The sequence below is a fragment of the Terrapene carolina genome, unplaced genomic scaffold (genome assembly GCF_002925995.2).
Source record: "Terrapene carolina triunguis isolate 2854851 unplaced genomic scaffold, T_m_triunguis-2.0 Scaffold85, whole genome shotgun sequence".
In the NCBI taxonomy this organism is placed as follows: Eukaryota; Metazoa; Chordata; order Testudines; family Emydidae; genus Terrapene; species Terrapene triunguis.
The window spans coordinates 13,018,628-13,038,231 of NW_020664436.1; the positions used below are offsets into that span (position 1 = coordinate 13,018,628).

A 19,604-nucleotide genomic window follows, 5' to 3' on the forward strand; every position below is an offset into this window, starting at 1 on the left:
TCCTCCAGAGCCCAAGTTCAGTGAACTTCAAGGCCCTTTGTTAGGCTATATGTTTGTTCCAACTTTTGTCTGCCTGGTAGGGTGTTCAAGATTTATTGTGTTTTTGCTTGGAAAGACCAAAATTTAGCAATTTTTTTACATTTATTGTGAGGTTCCCAAGTCCTAAGAAAATGGCCACCATGTATAAATGCCTGAAATAAAAGTAGAAACTCTCCATTTTATTTTTATAATTACTATTTGAATTCAGACTTAGAATGTAATAGGGGGGTACTACGTGAAATAATTCTCTGATCCAAATATAGGGGTAATAAAAAAACCCTCTTTACTATAAATATTACAAGAATATGCATGTATGCTTTTTATGTATATATAATGATTTTTTATGTTCAATAATTTATTTAAATTTAAGTAACAGTGTCACTAGACCCAGACAATAATACCAAATAGATACAAGCCATATGGTAGGGTAAGTCTATGCAACTTATTTTGAAATAATAATTATTTCCAATTTCCTTTCCAACTAATCTGTGTTGTTTTATTCCTGCTGAGACTTGCTCCATGATCAATTTTACTCTGAACCGATTGACCCATCCAGTACTTTGTAGTCCACAATAGGTAGGGCCCTACCAAATTCACTGTCCATTTTGGTCAATTTCACGGTCATAGAATTTTAAAAATTGTACATTTCATGATTTCAGCTATTTAAATCTGAAATTTCACGGTGTTGTAATTGTAGGGGTCCTGATCCAAAAAGGAGTTGTGGGGAGGGGAGGTCGCAAGGTTATTGTAGGGGGGGTTGCGGTACTGCTACCCTTACTTCTGTGCTGCTGTTGCTGGTGGCGCTGCCTTCAGAGATGGGCAGCTGGAGAGTGGCGGCGGCTGGCTGGGAGCTCAGCTCTGAAGGCAGAGCCACTGCCAGCAGCAGTGCAGAAGTAAGGATGGCATGGTATGGCATTGCCACCCTTACTTCTGTGCTGCTGCTGGCGGGAAGCTGCCTTCAGAGCTGGACGCCTGGCCAACAGACACCACTCTCTGACAGCCCAGCTCTGAAGGCAGCACAGAAGTAAGGGTGGCAATACCTCCCCTAAAATAACCTTGCGACCCCCCTGCAACTCCCTTTTGGGCCAAGACCCCCAATTTGAGAAATGCTGGTCTCCCCCGTGAAATCGGTATAGTATAGGATAAAAGGACACAAAAGACCAGATTTCAAGGGGGGGAGACCAGATTTCATGGCCCGTGATGTGTTTTTCATGGCCGTGAATTTGGTAGGGCCTTAACTATAGGATTAATTAAATGGTTTTGTTTTTCCATTCCCACTGTGAAATTTATGCAAGGATTTTTGCTTTCTAAATATAACACACTGAAATGCTAATCCATTTTCCAAGTATTTGCTTCCCAGAATATCGTGTCAATACATACTACTCATACTTTTTGCATAAACCAACTTCAAAGGTTTCATGACAACAGTGGGAGAAATTACATATTGAGTGCAAAGATCAGTTGACTTGTCAAAATGTTAATGATATCTTAATTTAAATTATTTGTAACAGTACTGCTAACAAAAAAAATCAAAATATTATTATTTATTATTTGTATTAAAGGAAATTAACAATAGAAACAAATTAAGGGTCTGATTTCTCAGAAGTGCCAAGCACTTGGGAAATTCTGTTCTCTTCCACTGAAGTTGTGGGTTCTTAGCACTTCTGAAAATTAAGCCCTAAAATAACATGAAGTGGCAAGATTAACTGGAAAAAAAAAAAACACACACAAGGAAACTGAATACAGATGGGCTATACTGTCCTTAACTCACCCTGCTTAGTTTAACAATTGCAGGCATCTCAGAACAGTGTAAGGTCCTGCATACTACACATTGTAACTTTTTTGAGATTAACTCCACTCCGCCTTTTCCCCCTGATTTATACCTCACAAGCTCAGGTCTCCTGCGAAGGATGACTGGAAAAAGACTCTCTTTGGAGAGAACCAACATTGCTCCTTATTTGGCAAGAGAGAATTTGTTATTGAGTTATGCAAGGTACTCTCTTCCCTCTCCAGAGACTCAGTAGTGCTGCCACAGCACTTAAAGCCCTGGGAGCAGAATGAAACCAGGAATCAAACAAGATTTCCCATAAGAAAGCAATATCATCAGTTCACTGGGCCAGCACAGGTCTAGTTTTGGTGAAGAAACTGGGTAAAAAAAAAATTGTTAGACCAAGTATGTTTAAACTGCTAACTGCTATAAAATTTATTTAGGACTCCTTTCTATATTAAAATAAATGTGTTACTGTGTAGCTCAATATATTCAATTTCCAGAAGGTACCCAACACTGAGCGATGATATTTAAGAGGCTCTTCTTCTATATATCCACGGGAGTTGGACTGGACTATCTGTAAGGTATAATTTACAAATTTTCCAAAGCAGTCTCAGTTTATGCACAGAGTTTTGCACATGCAAATCAGCAGAATAGTTAGTTCAATGATGCGTGCAAATTATGGTGTTTCCATGTGCAAATTCAGGCCCTGATTCGTCAGACATTTGACCAACATGCATAATGTTAAGCATGTGTGTGATCCCTATTGAATCCAAAGAGCTGAAGTCAGCCAAGTATATTAACGTGGCTCAGCCCGGGTACCCAGTGAGCTTCCAGATCTCATGCAGGAGGCACTGGAGGAGTGCAGGGTACTCAATCTTGGAGCAGAAGTAAGGAGACCTTTGGGGCAAACTCTGTACTGTACTGACAACTCTTGTGATTTTATCATGCATCTCACAATAGAGAGGATGGATGATCCAGTGGTTAGGGCACTAGCCTGGGACTTGGGAGTCCAGCATTCAATTCTCTGGTCTGCCACAAGCTTCCTGTGTGGCCTTGGTCTCTTAGTCTAAGTTCCCCATCTGTAAAACGGAGTTTATAGCACTTTCCTACACTTTAAAGATTGTGAGACACTCAGATACTATAGTAATGCAGGCCTTTCTCAAAACCCCAGCTGCTGGAATCGCATGATTATGTGAGAATATCAGCTTTTGTTTAAAAAAAAAAAAACAGTTTCTAGCCTTCATGGTTGTAGACAAAAGCCTGAAAACATGAACTAAGTATACCCTAAAGGTTGAAACAACAGAAGACAAACAAAAAAAGAATCCTAAGTATTATTTTTAAACATCTCATGATTTTGGAGGCCTGTGTCATGATTTTTGAATGCATAGGGATACCAATACTACATGCTATCCCAGGCCTTTCATCTGCCACATGCATAAGCATAATGGCTGAGGAAACCTCTGCTTAATCCCTAACATCCTACATTCCTGTAATGGGGCTCAAAGGAATTAGGGCAGAATTTTGCCTTCTATTTTTAAGTATTTTAGAAGACCTTTTGATCTTTAGAATTGTTGATCCTCATTATGGGCCATACTAGTACAGCGCTAATGGTTCCATTGACCAAACCCTGAGGCTCCTAATTACTTTTGTTTGAACAACAGAATTGACAGAGGTTAGGAAAATTATAAGTACATAAATAAAATACGTCAGGGAAGATTTCTTCCTGTCTTAGTTTCCCTGTTCTTATTTAAAAACATATAAAGAGATGTATAAAAAAGTGTTACACAGTAATTATATAGGTAATTCCCCTCTCTTCTGTTACTCACCTATGGGAATGGGCAGTGAAAAACAAGTTTTAATCATTCTTATTCATTGATAGAGTAACACTCAATTAAAGGAAGATAATTTACGTCACCTGCCATTTACTGTGCAACTTCTTTGTATAAAATTACAAGGGAAGAAATTATTATGATTTCTCAGCACTCCTAATAGCAGTCTCTGTGTATAAAATAATAATGGTAAGAATATTTCATATTGATATAGAGTGAGAGTCTGATTTTCAGAGGTACTGAGCCCTCAACAACTCCCGTGAACTTCTGTGGGAGCTGTGGATGCTAAGTATCTCTGGAAAAAACAATCAGGCTATTAATCATTTCAGATGAAGAATAAAAACAAATAATTTAGTTTTCATATTAAAAATAAGGAAGTGATGTGTAGGGATATATATTTAACACACATTTTAAAGAAAGCATCAATTTCTAAGATTATAATAAATTCAATAATTTTTTTTTTTGTTTTTATAGTTTTCCCAGTGTTTACCTCTGCAATCTCTATCCTTTTTGCAAGTTCATCGAGCGAAGAAAAGCTGTCATCTAATAATAAAGCTTCTGTTGAGCTGTATGATGCTTGTTCCAGTGGAATATCTGGGAGAGTTTCAGAGTCCTCTTGGTTTTCTAAATTTGCAAGGGATTCTTCAGTGTCTTTTATGCTACCATTTAAGAATCTGCCAAAAAAATCTTCCGGTTCGTCATTATTTACCTCCTCCTCCTGCTGCCTTGCCATCTCCTGCAGTCCCTTGCATACTTTTGGATGTGCAGGACTGATATGTTCAGGTGCTTTGTTACTTCCAGAACACATGTTTTCACAAATGTTTGATGCAGTTCTATCCTGTGGGGATTTTCCATCCTCATCTCCTAAACCAGGCTTCTGCTGCTGCTGGTTTAATGCACTATTTCCTAGCTGGCTTCTGGCAGTCTCAGTAGAGCCTGCACGGTGTTTTGACCTGAGAACATTTCTTTCAGCTTGTACATTTTCATCTTTAGAAATCAAATCAGGAGGGATATAATCAGCGTCCATTAAAACTAAGGTGTCTACCATTGGCTCAGCAGAGAGTTCCACTCCAGGCTCCTTAGCCACGTCTTCTATTTTTGCCACATCCTTAGAGAACTGCTTCTCTCTCCGCTGCAAACTGTTATCTTTACCAGCATCCCCAGATGATAAACAGTCAGAACAAGGCCTGCCCACTGTCCCTATAGACTGGGTGTGTGGCTCCAGTGTTGATTCAGCACTGCAGTGCTGCTCCTCCATGTGGTCCTTCCCTGCAGCTACTTGAAGACGGGCTGCTTCTGTAAGCCTATCAGTTTTACTATCACACAGGGAGCTCTCACTCATCTGTCTCTCTCTGTGCTGGTTTTCTTTTCTTGGTCCAATGCCAGGCCAAGTTTCAGTATCTAAATGCAACAGGAAGACAGTTCCAGCATTTTAAAATGATTCAAAACATCAATAGTGTGTCGAAAGAGCATACTATGACTTGATAACACTGCACACAAATGTTTCACAATAAATTCCCCTCTAGTGCAGATAGTGCTGCTCCAGTTAGTAGAAAACATAAAACACCCAGAATAAATCATAAATAAGACCCCAATTCAGCAAAGCACTTAAGTGAATGTTTAAAGTTAAGAAAATGCTTAAGTGTTTTGCTGAAAAGGGATGGGATTACTCACATGCTTAAAGTAAAGAATGTTCTTACGTACTTCAAGAAATAAGGGCCTAATTTCCCTCTCAAACATATTTCATGCAAGGAACTACATGTAGATTATTCCAAGATTTCTAGAAGGAAGGGTGGGGAGGGAAGAGGGATATGATGTCAAAACTACAGAAGCAATTTTTTTCCTGGTTCCACTGCAATGGGTAACTCAGATACATTAGTATTACTGTTATCACATTTCACTGAGGTATGTAGGTGCATTTTTTAAAAAGCCTAAAAATCACAAGAATTGAATGTTTTCTCCATGTGGTCCTTTGTCTTTAATATTTAACTATTTCCTTAAGTTAATGCAAAGTAAAATAAAATATTTGATTACAATATTCATAGATAATAAATTACACAGCTAAAATTGCTTTTACGGACTTCTATATGGGTAGCCAGTATGGGTTATATATAAAAACCACAAATACAATTTGGATTTAGCTTATGTTTGGTTTCAGATATTTTCAATATAAATTACCAGGGAAGAATGATCTCTGTTTACTGAGCTGTTATGGAACTTTATTTTAGAGAGAAGTGAGAACAATAATACACATATACTGTGAATTCAAAAAAGTTTAGAGTTACACTCATTTTTGGTTAGGAAATGTTGGTAAATTATTTATCGGTAGGTTAAAGAACTTATAATTCAATAATTATTTATTTCTAACAAAGTAGGAATTTAAGAAATAGTACATTCAGTGCCAATACAATATGTTCATGTAGTGGAAGAGCAAAAAGCTAGTCTGAGTTGTGCCTAAGATTATTAGATATGGGCCTTAACTGGAACCTCAAATCCAACCTTCTTCCCCCCCCACCCAGTTTTGGGGAGAGAAAAAGGGAGTGCCTGAGATTCAAATGACAAAGCAATCTCTATTCAACAGACTTTTTTTATTACATGTTTATACAGAGCCACCTAGAACAACAAGGTCTGTATTATAGAAGTTACTGTAATAATAAATAATAATAATAATACACAACAAATTCCTAACACAAAATCTACTTAATTGAATTTTTGGTTCAGAGTCAAAAGTAGAAGGGTCTATGGATCAGGTTGATGGAAGAAATATCAAGTGGCCCCAGAAATTTCCATCATTTCCTGCTGAAGTGTCACAAGATTCTTAAGCCATTCAATCTGAATCCATGCTAGCTATGGATGTTGTGTCAAACCTGAACCCTAGTGTAAACCTGCACTGGAAAAGAGCACTGCCTCCTCTGCTCAGCTCTCAAATATATTTGAAACAGGGTTGAATTTCTCTGTCTTAAAGCAAGGAAAGATTATGTTTGATGATAATCCTCATATTTTAAAACTTAATGAAATACTAGCTGAAAATGACAGGTTTCAGAGTAGCAGCCGTGTTAGTCTGTATCCGCAAAAAGAACAGGAGTACTTGTGGCACCTTAGAGACTAACAAATTTATTAGAGTAAAGTTAGAAATTATATGAGAGACCACACAGCCTACTTGAGGATGAATAAAAATCAGAACATTAATAGATGGAAGGGATAAACAGAAGCTAATTATATAGGATAGAAAGAAGAAATGGGTATGAGAGAGACAGTTTTGAAAATTAGGCACAAAGGACAAGACAGCTGAGGGGTTTGTAATGGGATACTGAGCTCTACATGTATAGGTCACCAGTTCAAATACAGCCCAGATTGTCAGTAGCAGGATTTTGTTACCATCTGTCAATTTTTCCCAGTTGATATGACCATGTTACAACAGGCACCTTTGTTGGCAAGTAGGAACACCAAAGATTAAATGGACATGGAAATTAAATCAGCCTCTTTACCATGCAGGATGGCCCCTTGAGGTCAGGGTTGAAACAGACAGACATGTCTGTGTGGGGAAGCTTATACTGTGTGTCTAGAGATAGAGGACTTCAATGTCCAGTGCTGTCGGTCTTTTTTTGAATATTAAGGCCTGTATTTTCAAGAGTGACTAGTGATTTTGAGTGGCTCATTTTTTTGAGAGACTGTCCAATTCAAAAAGCAACAGAGGGGCCTGTGGCACCTTTAAGACTAACAGAAGTATTGGAGCATAAGCTTTCGTGGGTGAATGCCCACTTCATCAGACGCAAGACCAATTCAAGTTACCCTAAAGGCAGCTGATTTTCAGAAGTGATGAGAACCTGCTCTCTAAAAATCAGGCTCCTTTAAGGTGTCATGTCGGATACCCAAATCCAGAGGCATCCAAAATAACCAAAAATTAGAACTAAATTCACTTATGGAAGCAAAAACTCAGTCTAGAAAAATAGTATTCTGTACATAAGAAAGTAAGAAATGCTTCTAGCATTATGAGGCATAAACAGAGACCCAGGAAAGTGAGATCTTATGATCCCCTTTAATGTTCATGTAAAATTTTGGGGAGTTTTTTTGTAGCTTCCTTGGAAATATTTAAAAATGTTTGTTTGGACAACTCACACACCTTTTAGCTTACCGGCCTGTAATTTCCGGAATCACCTCTGGAGCCCTTTTTAAAAATTGGCATCACATTAGCTATCCTCCAGTCATTTGGTACAGAAGCTGATTTAAACGACAGTTAATAGTCCTGCAATTTCACATTTGAGTTCCTTCAGAACTCTTGGGTGAATACCATCTGGTCCTGGTGATTTATTACTGTTTAGTTCAGAGGTGGCCAACTTGAGCCTGAGAAGGAGCCAGAATTTACCAATGTACATTGCCAAAGAGCCATAGTAATAAGTCAGCAGCCCCCCATCAGCTCCTTCCCCCCGCCACTTCCCAGCGCCTCCTACCTACCGGCAGCCTCGACAATCAGCGCCTCCCCCTCCCTCCCCGCACCTCCCAATCAGCTGTTTCGTGGCTCTGGGGGGAAGGAGCAAGGGCACGGCAGGCTCAGAGGAGGGGGTGGGAATTAGATTAATGAAGAAGTGGCATTTTCTTTCAAGGATGCTACCACAGTATATATTTTACCTACATTACATAACTAAGGTTTTATATATGTACACAGACAACACACACATGCCCCCATCCCCCACTCTACACATGGTAGATAAGTGGAGTCTTTGGGCTTGTCTAGAAGGAGAAACTATTGCAAAACAAGCTAGGGTCTGAAAATAAAGCACAATAGCTATTCCACACTCTCTCCCCATGTGGATACACTTATTCCACACTAAAGCCTTGTGAACACTGGCAGTGGCAAGTAGGGTACACGTAGCTACAAGCTACAGTGAAAAGCAGGCTGAATCCATGCTATGGTGGGTAGCTACATGTGGCAGTGAAAGGCTCCAGCAGGTGGGATGGCAGTGGGGAAAGGCTTAGGCAATTTCCTGCTACTGGAGCCTTTTCCCGCTGCCTACCCCTGCAAGAGTCCTTCCCCACTGCCAGAGCCTTTCCCTGCAACAGGGAAAGGCTCCGGCAGTGGACAGATGGTGGAAGTTTTCCCTGCTGTCAGAGCCTGGAAAGCCTCCAGCAGTTGGGAGCTGCTGGAGCCGTTCCCTGCTGCCTCTCCCGTGCCAGAGATTTTCCCATGGTAGGAAAAGGCTGCAAGCAGTCGGACACTACACTGCTAAACACAGCAGTGTAGATGGGGGAGGCACTGCTTGGGCATATAGAAAACGGTGTAGGGTACACACCCCTAAGGTTCTGGTGTGTCTACTCTACTTGCCTAATCCATGCCTCACCATCTACAGTGCTATTTAGACCCATGCTGGGGGGCGGGGGGGAGGGGAGGCATGCAGTATATGTACTCTACATGCTACTGTAAGTGTACAAATAGCCTAAGAGTGTCTTTATACTGTTTAGCTTAATCCACTTTGGAAAAGAGCCTTAATGAGTTTATAAATGACCAAATTAATGGCTTGTCTACTTGGGAAATGGCTCAGAATAGCTATTGTAGAATTGTTATTCCACAATAGATTCCCATGTGGACACGTTAATTCCATACAATGTAGTTTAATCCACTTAATCTCGAATGTCCCCATGGGGCACTATTCTACAATAGCTATTCCGGGCCATTTCCCCTTGTAGACAAGCTCTTAATTTGGCTATTTATACTCTCACGAAGGCCCTCTTCAAACCCCTTGGAAGTTTCCCTCTCCTTTCTTACTACCATAGTCACATTCTTGCCTCTAAAAGCCAAGTGAGCAGAGACAGCCAACTAACAGATGAAACAAAAGTGGCTTTTTAGTTTACCATGTCTCTCCAGGCTATTTAAAAAATGTGATAATCTTTATTCTGGCAATTGTATTTATATTAATTTTATCTTTCCTACCCCACCCACTCAGAATTCTCCTCTTTATGGCTGCAGAAGAACATGCTGCCCCCTGCTGCTGACATGCCTGAAGTGTGGGAGGCAACAATAGCTGATTAAGACAGACTTTTATTAAAAGTCACTCTCCTCCTAAAGAGATCTGCCAGTGTGAGGGCCAAGGACACATATCCACTGCTTCCCAAAGAAATGTGCCAGCCTGAGGGGTGGGGAGGAAGTTACATAACCACTCTTCACAGTATTGCCAACCTCAGCATTCAAAAATCATTAGTCAGGCCCTGCAAAATCATGAGATTTTTAAACAACTATCAGAGCTTGTCTGGAATGTTTTTGATGGTACAGTTTTCCAGTGGAAACACAATTTTGTCAAAATGTAAATATTTTGAGGGAACTTGTCAATTTTCACAAAATTTCAGAGGGAATAAAGTCTAAATAAATTGTTTCGACTATTTCATTTTATTTGTTTTGATTTTTATATTACTATAAATGTTTTATATACAAATATTTTATATTTTACATTATAAAGTTTTGACATTATCAAAGAAAATATTTTGATGGGTCTGAATTGAAATTTTTCAGAATTTCTGTTCTGCAGGAAAGTTTTGCCTTGCGTTCTGATTCAGAAAAAAAAGCAAAATTTAGAAATGTCAGAATTTCTTGTGGAACAGAAATTCTGTTTTCCAACCAGCAATAAAAATAATAAATTTGGGGTTCTTTTGGGTTTCTGAACCTTCAGGCTGCAGTCGCTTCATGTTTTTAAGCTTTTCTTTGCAACCATAAGGGTTATAAACTTACTTAAAAAGCAGAAAGCAATTGGAGATTCTCATGCAATCTCCTGATTTCAGGAACTGGGGTTGTAAGAAATATACCAACCATTACAAGACTCATGATAAAATTACGATAGCTGACAGCACTTTCTTCAGCCTTGTGAATGAGCTTAGATGCCTCAGTGGTGGATGCACTATAAGAACCCAAACAGAAAGATAACTGCATGTGTGGGTCGTGGTAGTGATAGTAAGGGGTGTGGAATGGAAGGAGAAGAGACCTGTAGTGTGTAGAGAAGCAGTGGTCCTCTGCCACCATCACCTCCTAGCTTCCGAGCCCCCCCCCAAAATCTCTTGGATGATGGCAGTTGCCACTGGAGAGAGAAACGCACTGAATTTAGACCACTTTAACTCTCACCATCTACCCCAGGAACATGCAAAAATCTTTGCTCATAGCGAGGAAAGATGTAGTAGGGTGAAATAGCTTAAAAACTATCTTCCTTCTCCGTTCCCATGCAATTACACTATGTGGGCAATCCTCAAACACAGCATTACTGTGTCCTTGCAGAAAAGGGAAGTGAAGATGAGACACACTTCCAGTTATCATCCTGAACAAATATTAATGCTGCATTTTCTTTCTTTAAGACTCCCAAACATGCATTTCTTAATTTTTTCTTTGCTGGTATGGAAAATGCAGCTTTATACATGGATCTTTTAAATAATTAACTATATTTAATGGCCACAACTTAGAATATTTATAACAAGATCTCTTGCTAGCCAGGCATTTTATATGTTGGAGGATCATTGGGTTGACACTAGTATGACATTTGTACCTATTAAGAATAGCCCTTTGTATGTTATATGAACTGATATAACACACAAAAAATTGAAATATTTTAAAATGGATATTTTAAAGTAAATTATTATGAAGACCGTTCCCTACTTAGACTATTCTTTATGCTGTGCAAGTACTTTATTATATGCTGTGAAAAATTAAAGTTTGCAAAAATGATGTGCACTCTCATTTCTGCTCCTCTTATGTGCTGCAACTCCAAATGCAACAGCTGCACAATATCAACAGGAGTACATTTAAAAATATGTACACAATCTATACAAGATGTACCTGAATCACAAGCAGCGGCCCCTCTTTCTTTTAAATCTTCTGCTCCCATTAATTGTACAAAACGATTGCCTCCCAAGGACTTTTCAGTAGTTACTAGCTGTAAAACAGGACAGCACTTACTGTAACTGTTGATTTTAAACTCAAACACTGCAATTACTTGAGAAGTACACTCTGTACAAAATTTCCAAACCAACTCTATAAAAAGTATGTCAAAGCACACTAAAAAATACCCTTACTCATATTTTCAATTGGTAAAGCAGCATCAAGGAAAACAAATTCTTACCTTGTGTTTGGATACAAGTGGCCTGCAGCAATAAAGAAAGGAAGAATAAATTACCACTTTCAGGAACAATATTCTTCACAACAAATGTCACCATAACTACTGCACAAATCATACTAGTCCCTTCCGTACTCTAATATTAGCACAGAACATTTCCAACACTGAAACACTATCAGTGCACTAGCATAGTTTAAAGTACAGAGCTCCACCATATGTTAACATCATTAGAAAGCCAATTATTATGGACGTTGCTGCATGTAATTGAGAAGGCAGTTAAAAAGGTAAAAACAACACATCAGAAATGTTCAAAACTTCTTGTAAACTTGTTTTGAAAGGGACACAACAACTTCAAAAATCATACTTCTGTCTGCAAATGTTTTACCAACTAGCATTAAAAGTAACATTTGCTGTAACTGAAAGAGATTTGGAGAAAATATTACTCCCTCTCTCCCCCAGTTTATTCTGGTTCAGATTTTTGGAAGAACTGTGCACCCATCACTCCCTCTGAAATCAATGGGACCCATAGCTGGATCAACACCACTGAAAATCAGGCTATGTATTCTACAGCTCTAGATACACAATTAGCTCCATGGTTTATCCTGTATAGTCGGTCCTGTCACACAGCAATAAGGGAGAGAGAATTTGTTTTAAAAATTATTATAAAAAACCCCACAACACTTGGCAAGAGGTTTCAGGGGCAAATAGAAACAATGTTTAACACATTTTTTAAAAAGTGTTTAGATTTTAATTTGACAATACCCCTTAATGTATACAAACTTTTTTTTGCAAAGGCAAAGCAGAAACAGCCCAAAATAGTCTCTTAAAGAAAAAGAAAAAAAGTGTCCAGTATGAGCATTTGGATTATAAAATAAATTACTGAGAAAAAAAAAATCACATCTATGCTCTCAAATAGAAAAACACATAGCTCAAATATTCAAAGAGCTCCATCTTTAAAAAAAATGGAAAAGTGATTTTGATTATTGTCACCAGGTAAATCTAACTTCAATCTTTAGAAAAAATATGGAACAATTATTGAAAGAATCGATAAACATCTAGAGAATACTGATAACAGGAATGATGACATGTATATTTAAAGAACAAGTTATGCCAAATAAACATGGCCACTAATTTTGATCACATTACATAATTATTGGAGGAAGGGAACATAGTAGATGTAATGTATCTGAATTTTAGTTAATAAAGTGAGGACGCATGGAACAAATTTCAAGGAGAACAGAGTTATTTACAATAAGACTACCATTCTGTGCCTACAGAAATGCTGCTAGATGCTGTGTAGATATGAAATACGTAAACTGTATGGGCCAAATCTCCATCCTAGTGCATATCCCAAGACTGCATGTAATGAGGCTGTATATTAGGGAACCTGACATGCACTTGGGCAAAGGAATCCTTCATTATCAGTCAGAGAGCAGTAGCAGGCTGCTACTGCAGCCGCAGGGCTAAAGTTGCCTCTGTTATACTAGCAGGGTTTCAGGTTTATGCTTTCCAATGGCTCCATATCAAATGTGCTCAGATTATAAGTAAAGAAATTATTTTTTCCTGACTGCCAGCCAGGCAACCTAATCTAGGCTTTGACAGTCAAGCTATTTTTTATTTTCTTCTTATGCATCACCACCTGTGATAAAGTTTCTGCAAACCAAATTATGCCCTCATTGACACATTGATGAGAGCAAGCTGGCTGAAGTTATAGCCAGACAAAAATGGAAGGGACGGTAGAAGGCTGGAGAACACAAATGGAAAATATGGCAAAAACTGTATCTGTCCCTCTGATTAAGCACATCTCTCTGCCATGTGCAGTCATTTTTACAACCTTGGAATCTGGTTAGATTTTCAGTTACTACTGAATGATCACCATTCAGTGATAGCGACAATGGCTCTCTTCTTTTGCAATTGCCCAGGACACTGTAATCTTTTCTTACCAAAGCAAATCTCAATGCAGTGATTCATGACTGTCACCTCAAGGCTAGACTACTGCAATATGCTCCATTTGGGGCTCTACCTTAAGTCCATCTGACAAGTGCAGAATGCCGCTCGTTAAGTGGAGGATCCTGTTTCAGTGACACAACAGCCACCCTCCGGATCTGCACTGGTTGCCTGTGGGTTTCTGGGTGGAGTTTTAGTGCTTTATTGGTTAATACCAACACGTTAATGGCCTTGGACCTGCTTGAGAGTTCATTTCTCTCTCTTTGTGCCACACTATCACAGTTGAGATCCATACAGCTGCCTGCATTGTAGCTCTCGCAGGCTATGTCTACACTACCCCGGTAAGTCGACCTGATTTATGCTACTCCAGCTACGTGAATAATGCAGCTGGTGTAGATGTAGCTTAGATCGACTTATTGTGGTGTCTGCACTGCACTGGGTCGACAGGAGACGCTCTCCCATTGACTTACCTTACTCCTCTCGTTCCCGGTGGAGTACCGGAGTCAACCGAGAGTGATCTGCCGTTGATTTAGCGGATCTTCACTACACCCGCTAAATCGACCCCCGGTGCATCGATTGCAGCAGCATCAATCCCACGGTAGAGTAGACATAGCCTCAGCATAATAGAAAGGGGACTTTTTGTCAAGGTATACTCTGTGAGAGCCTCTTTCCTTCAGAACGGGATCCCGCCAATCCAGAACAGTCCCAAGTCTGCTGACCTTCAGGTCATGGTGCCTCTTGTTATTTTATAATGTTATATAAATATATTAGTAAGGCTTCTGACACAGTCCCGCATGACGTTCTCATAAGCAAACTAGGGAACTGCAGTCCACCTGAAATTACTAGGTGGGTGCATAACCGGTTGAAAGACCATACTGAAAACAGTAGTTATCAAACTACAACGAGGACTGTGATCAATTGTTCTCCACGTCCACTGAAGGTAGGACAAGAAGTAATGGCCTTAATCTGCAGCAAGGGAGATTTAGGTTGGATACTAGGAAAAACTTTCTAACTAGAAGAGTGGTGAAAAACTGGAATAAGGTTTCCAAGGGAGGTTGTAGAATCCCCACTGGAGGTTTTTATAAACAGGTTGGACAAACACTTGTCAGGTATAGTCGGGGCTGGACTTGATGGCTTCTCGATGTCCCTTTGAGCCCTACATTTCTATGACACTACGATAAATAAAGAAAGAAAGAAACTAAGCACTATTATTATTAATATAATTGATTTAGGTGAAGAGAGTCCCTGCGGCGCATTCCTTCCCAATGGCACTAGAGAAACTCAAAAATATGAGAGCAGCTCCTCTGCTATATAGAAAGAAACTACTTAACTCTCATGCCTAAACACCTTGGCTTTAAGGGACCCAATTGTGAGCCACTGATTGATCTGACTGTAATCTCTTCTGAATGACTTCCTAAACGCAAGCGGTGGCAGGAATTATGCCATGGTTAAAGTGCAAGCAAGTCACAAGCATGCTTCATCAGCCTTCTAGTACTGCAGGCACCAGACTTTGAACTTTAAACTTTTAAAGTGCTCCTCATTGATGATTTTTACGTTTGAATTAATTGTGTTTGTGTCTTGCCAGAACATGATCAGATAACTACATCAGACTGTAGAATCTGGTATCTCTACAGTACACAGTTTTCATCTGCTGTTTTGTTTCAAGTTGAATAGTAACTCTCTTAGCACACACTACATCATATCACACTTTACATGAGGATTGCCACCCCAGTATGACTGATCATAACTGTATATTTGGGGACTAAAGGACAATTTTGTCCAACTGAAGCCCTCACCAGTTCAGCAAAAGAAGGCAGCAATGTGATCAAAGTATAAACTCTTCAACTGCCCAGACTATAAAAGTAATACCGGGAGTCTGTAGAAATTCTTTTAACAGTATTAATCCAGTTTGAGAAGTCACTGTAGAATAAAGTATTCTTACTACAGATCAAAACAAATGTTTCCTATCAAGAACAGCATCTGCCTTGTAGCTGTGAATTGATTTTGATCCATTTTAATCAACTGGTACAATTTTTATTTTGGGGGGTAGCTGAATCCATTTCAAACATCTGCCATACAAATAACAAGGAAGTACACTTTCACTTGCTAAAGTAATAAGGTTTGCTATACTTACTCTTGATGTGATGTACAAAGTTTAGCAAGATTTTCTAACTCTTCATTGTTAAGTCCTTTAGCTGAATTCCTCAGAGTCGTAACTGTACTGGGCACTGCTGTTTTCCACTTTGTTTCTAAATTAAACCACAAATAGTTTTAGCCACACTGCTAAAAAATTAGTATTTATTTAGCCATAAAAACGTGGAAGCCAAAGAGACTAGTATATGGCAAAATATGTACAAGTCCAATTTTGTTTTTTATCAATAAAACAAATCTGTTCTGTGTACACTGTACAATTATGAAGAAGACTCTCGATAAAAAGCATATCATCATGACACAATAAGTTGTGCTGCATTCAAGAAACGAAACAAATGTCACGCTAGTTTCACCCAAGAATATATGAATCAACCATGGTAGAAAATTCAAAGTATAGAAACTGATCAAGATAAAGAATGATCCCCGAAGCATGCCTTTTCTTCACAAAGACGACAGGAGAAAAATCTCAGGAAAGAATAATTTTCTCACGACAGGCTCTTAAAGGTTCTGGTGAAAAAGCTACTTTTGTTTTTGCAACACAGTATCGACTGGAAAAATATTTGTTCTATTATTTAGAAAGAACAAGTTCCATAAGCTGTATCTAAAAGATAACTCTCCTCTCCACCACATTAGAACACACTGTACTTACCCCACTGCTCCTGAATGGAAGAAAGATTTGCAAGTAGCTGCTCATGATATAGTCGTTCAAGCTGAATGAACTTCATTGCCTTCTCATCTGAATAGAAGGTTAAAGAGAAATACAGATACAGACAGACATATTGGGATATACTTAAATTTGATACCACGTTCAAAAGGACATAGTCTAGTTCTATGACCGAAACCTGATACACAAGTACCAAAATGGATGTGAGTGGTTATATGGCCAGCACTCTAATAGACTTGAATAAATTATTAAACTAAACTAAATATAAACTGAAAAAAAGAGTTGAAAAAAAAAATTCCTAAAAGCAGCATGGAAGATTCTTTTATTACATTATCATCTCTTTCCACAAACGTTGACTCCGAGAAAGTATATTTGATCAACTATGAGTTTTTAAGTGCAGGTACATTATACATTTTTGTGTTAACTAATTGACTTTAAAAAAAATTCACCGCAAAAGCAAAGACAAGCATTACTACAGTCTAAGACAGAACCACCCACATCCGAAGACATCAAGTGCATTTTGTGTCTGTCTAGACTGTAAGCTTCTTGGGACAGAGACTATCTTCCTCTGTATTTTGAACAGCACTAAGCATACTGTAGAAGCTTAACCAATAATCATAGAATATCAGGGTTGGATATCAGGAGGTCATCTAGTCCAACCCCCTGTTCAAAGCAGGACCACTCCCCAGACAGATATTTACCCCAGTTCTTTAAATGGCCCCCTCAAGGATTGATCTCACAACCTTGAGTGTAGCAGGCCAATGCTCAAACCACTGAGTTATCCCCCCCAAAACACAGGGTATAACTTTAAAGGACTTCAAGCATTTTGATTTCCCCTTCTTAGGACAAGAACTTCTAATACTTTATTTGCACAGCTGCAGTAAGGTATGAACAGCCACCCGCAAAAGTTACTCCTCAGACAATCTATTTTTGAAGTATGAAGGTGTCTCATTTTTTGTAAAATATTTTGAGATTATGCTTACCATTCCCCCTTTACCAACAATCTCTTCCCCCCCTCTGCAGGGCCTTCATTGTGTCTACAAGTGTGTTCTAAAAGCTGTATACTTTCCTACTAATTCTACTCCTGCCAAGCAGTATAAAGTTAGCTAATAATCCTTCTATTTTAAACCACCTCTTGCCAGGTGTTTACACATTCAACTATTTCAAATTCCATTAGGCAATATACCGGAGATGAAAACAGAGTGAATCAGGTTCTGAGTATATAGACACAATATTTGCATTATTTATACCAAATAAAATAATATAGTAATCACCACAAAGACACAAGAAGTACTTGCTCTTTTTACTAACTATGGGATACAAATGTATAGCCTGACACATAAACAAACAGCACTAAAGGAGTTAATATTCCTTGCCTTGTATAAACTTATTAGAAAATAAAACACAGAACACAGCAATTGCCTTATTGGATCAGACCGATGGCACATTTAATTCAGTATCCTGTCTCCACTAATTGTTAATATCAGATTCTTCAGAGGAAAGTTTAAAATCCCTATCATGAATAACTATGCAAGAGTACATTTAGGGGTAAATTCTTTCCTAATTCCTCAGAGTTAATAGTTGCAAGAGCTGTTATCCCTTACAAATATTTATTATTAGCATAATTTTAGCTACCCTTACTATTGATATAAATGTCTAATCCTGTTTTGAATCATGCTAAATTCTTTGCCTCACTATCTCGTGGCATTGAGTTCCATAGGTTCACCAAGCATAGTGTTAAAAACATATTTCCTTTGACTAGCTTTAAAGGTATTGCTTTTCAATTAAAACCATTCTTCTAGTATGAAATATGAGCACCCATGTGGTTTTCTCTATACCGTACTTCTGTCATGTCTTCTCTAAACTAAATAGCCCTAATCTTTTAATCTCATTTACTGACAAATATTTGCCATGCCTCTACATTTTCATTTATTTTATTTCTTTCTTTCTTATCCCTTTTTCAGATGGGATGACCAAAAGTAATTCTCAAGGTGGTGACATACATTCTATTTTAAATATTAGCTTTACAATATTTTCAGAATTATTCTCTATCCCTTTCTAAATACACCTCTACCCCGATATAACGTGACCCGATATAATACGAATTCTGATATAACACGGTAAAGCAGTGCTCCGGGGGGGGCGGGGCTATGCACTCCGGCGGATCAAAGCAAGTTCGATATAACGTGATTTCACCTATAACGCGGTAAGATTTTTTGGCTCCTGAGGACAGCATTATATCGAGGTAGAGGTGTACAGTTTAATATCACTTGGGCTAGATTTTCATGTTTGGAAGAATACTTTCTGGGACTTGAATAAAATCTTGTATTTTGCTATTTAATCAGAATGATTTTTAAATTGCCTTTCCTTTCTGCTTTCTTTTTTGTTTAAGAATATGCATAAGTTCTATGAGTAATGTGATATACTTAAGTAGCCTCCACACCTATACTAAGGATTTATATTTCTTAACTTTCATCTTTAGGTTCTAAAGAGTTTCCAAGTTTTTTTGAAAAACCGTACTTCCTAAATTATAACATCACAGCATAAGGTTTTAGGATGATCAATCCCTCCTAGGATGAAATTATGTTAGATTATGTTATAGTCACTATGACTGGCTCAACTCCTGGAATCAAGTCCTGTGTATTATTTAGGAATAGGTCAAGAGTAACCTCTCCCCATGTGTGCCCCAGAACTAGCTGTTCCAAGAAGCAACTGTTTGTGGTTTGGGAAACTATTAAACTAAACTGTATCCCGATGTAACATTTGACCAATAAATGTTTGGGTCGTAAAAATCATACATTATTGTTTTGCTTTTGTTATCGCCAAGTTCTCCTTCAACTCTGTGAACTGGTTATCATTATCCTGATGCAGAGAACAGTAGAACACTACAGTAGTATTTTTATAAATTAGGATATACACCGATATAATGCTGGCCTCGGGAGCCAAAAAATCTTACCGCGTTATAGGTGAAACCGCGTTATATCAAACTTGCTTTGATCCACCTGAGTGCACAGCCCCGCCCCCCCGAGCACTACTTTACCGCGTTATATCCAAATTCATGTTATATCGGGTCGCGTTATATCGGGGTAGAGGTGTATATCCTATTCGGCTAA

General features: G+C 38.5%; 1 protein-coding gene across 1 annotated transcript in view; it reads right to left on the bottom strand.

The window, feature by feature from the left end:
- CNST (consortin, connexin sorting protein) overlaps positions 1–19,604 on the bottom strand; it is an 86,558-nt gene that overhangs the window by 19,013 nt on the left and 47,941 nt on the right. Inside the window, exons 7-11 of the mRNA XM_024210280.2 lie at positions 16,477–16,563; positions 15,811–15,925; positions 11,736–11,757; positions 11,453–11,549; positions 4,130–5,040 (exon numbers count right to left, since the gene is read on the bottom strand). Coding sequence (XP_024066048.1) covers positions 4,130–5,040; positions 11,453–11,549; positions 11,736–11,757; positions 15,811–15,925; positions 16,477–16,563 — 1,232 coding nt within the window. The remainder of the gene's footprint in view (positions 1–4,129; positions 5,041–11,452; positions 11,550–11,735; positions 11,758–15,810; positions 15,926–16,476; positions 16,564–19,604) is intronic.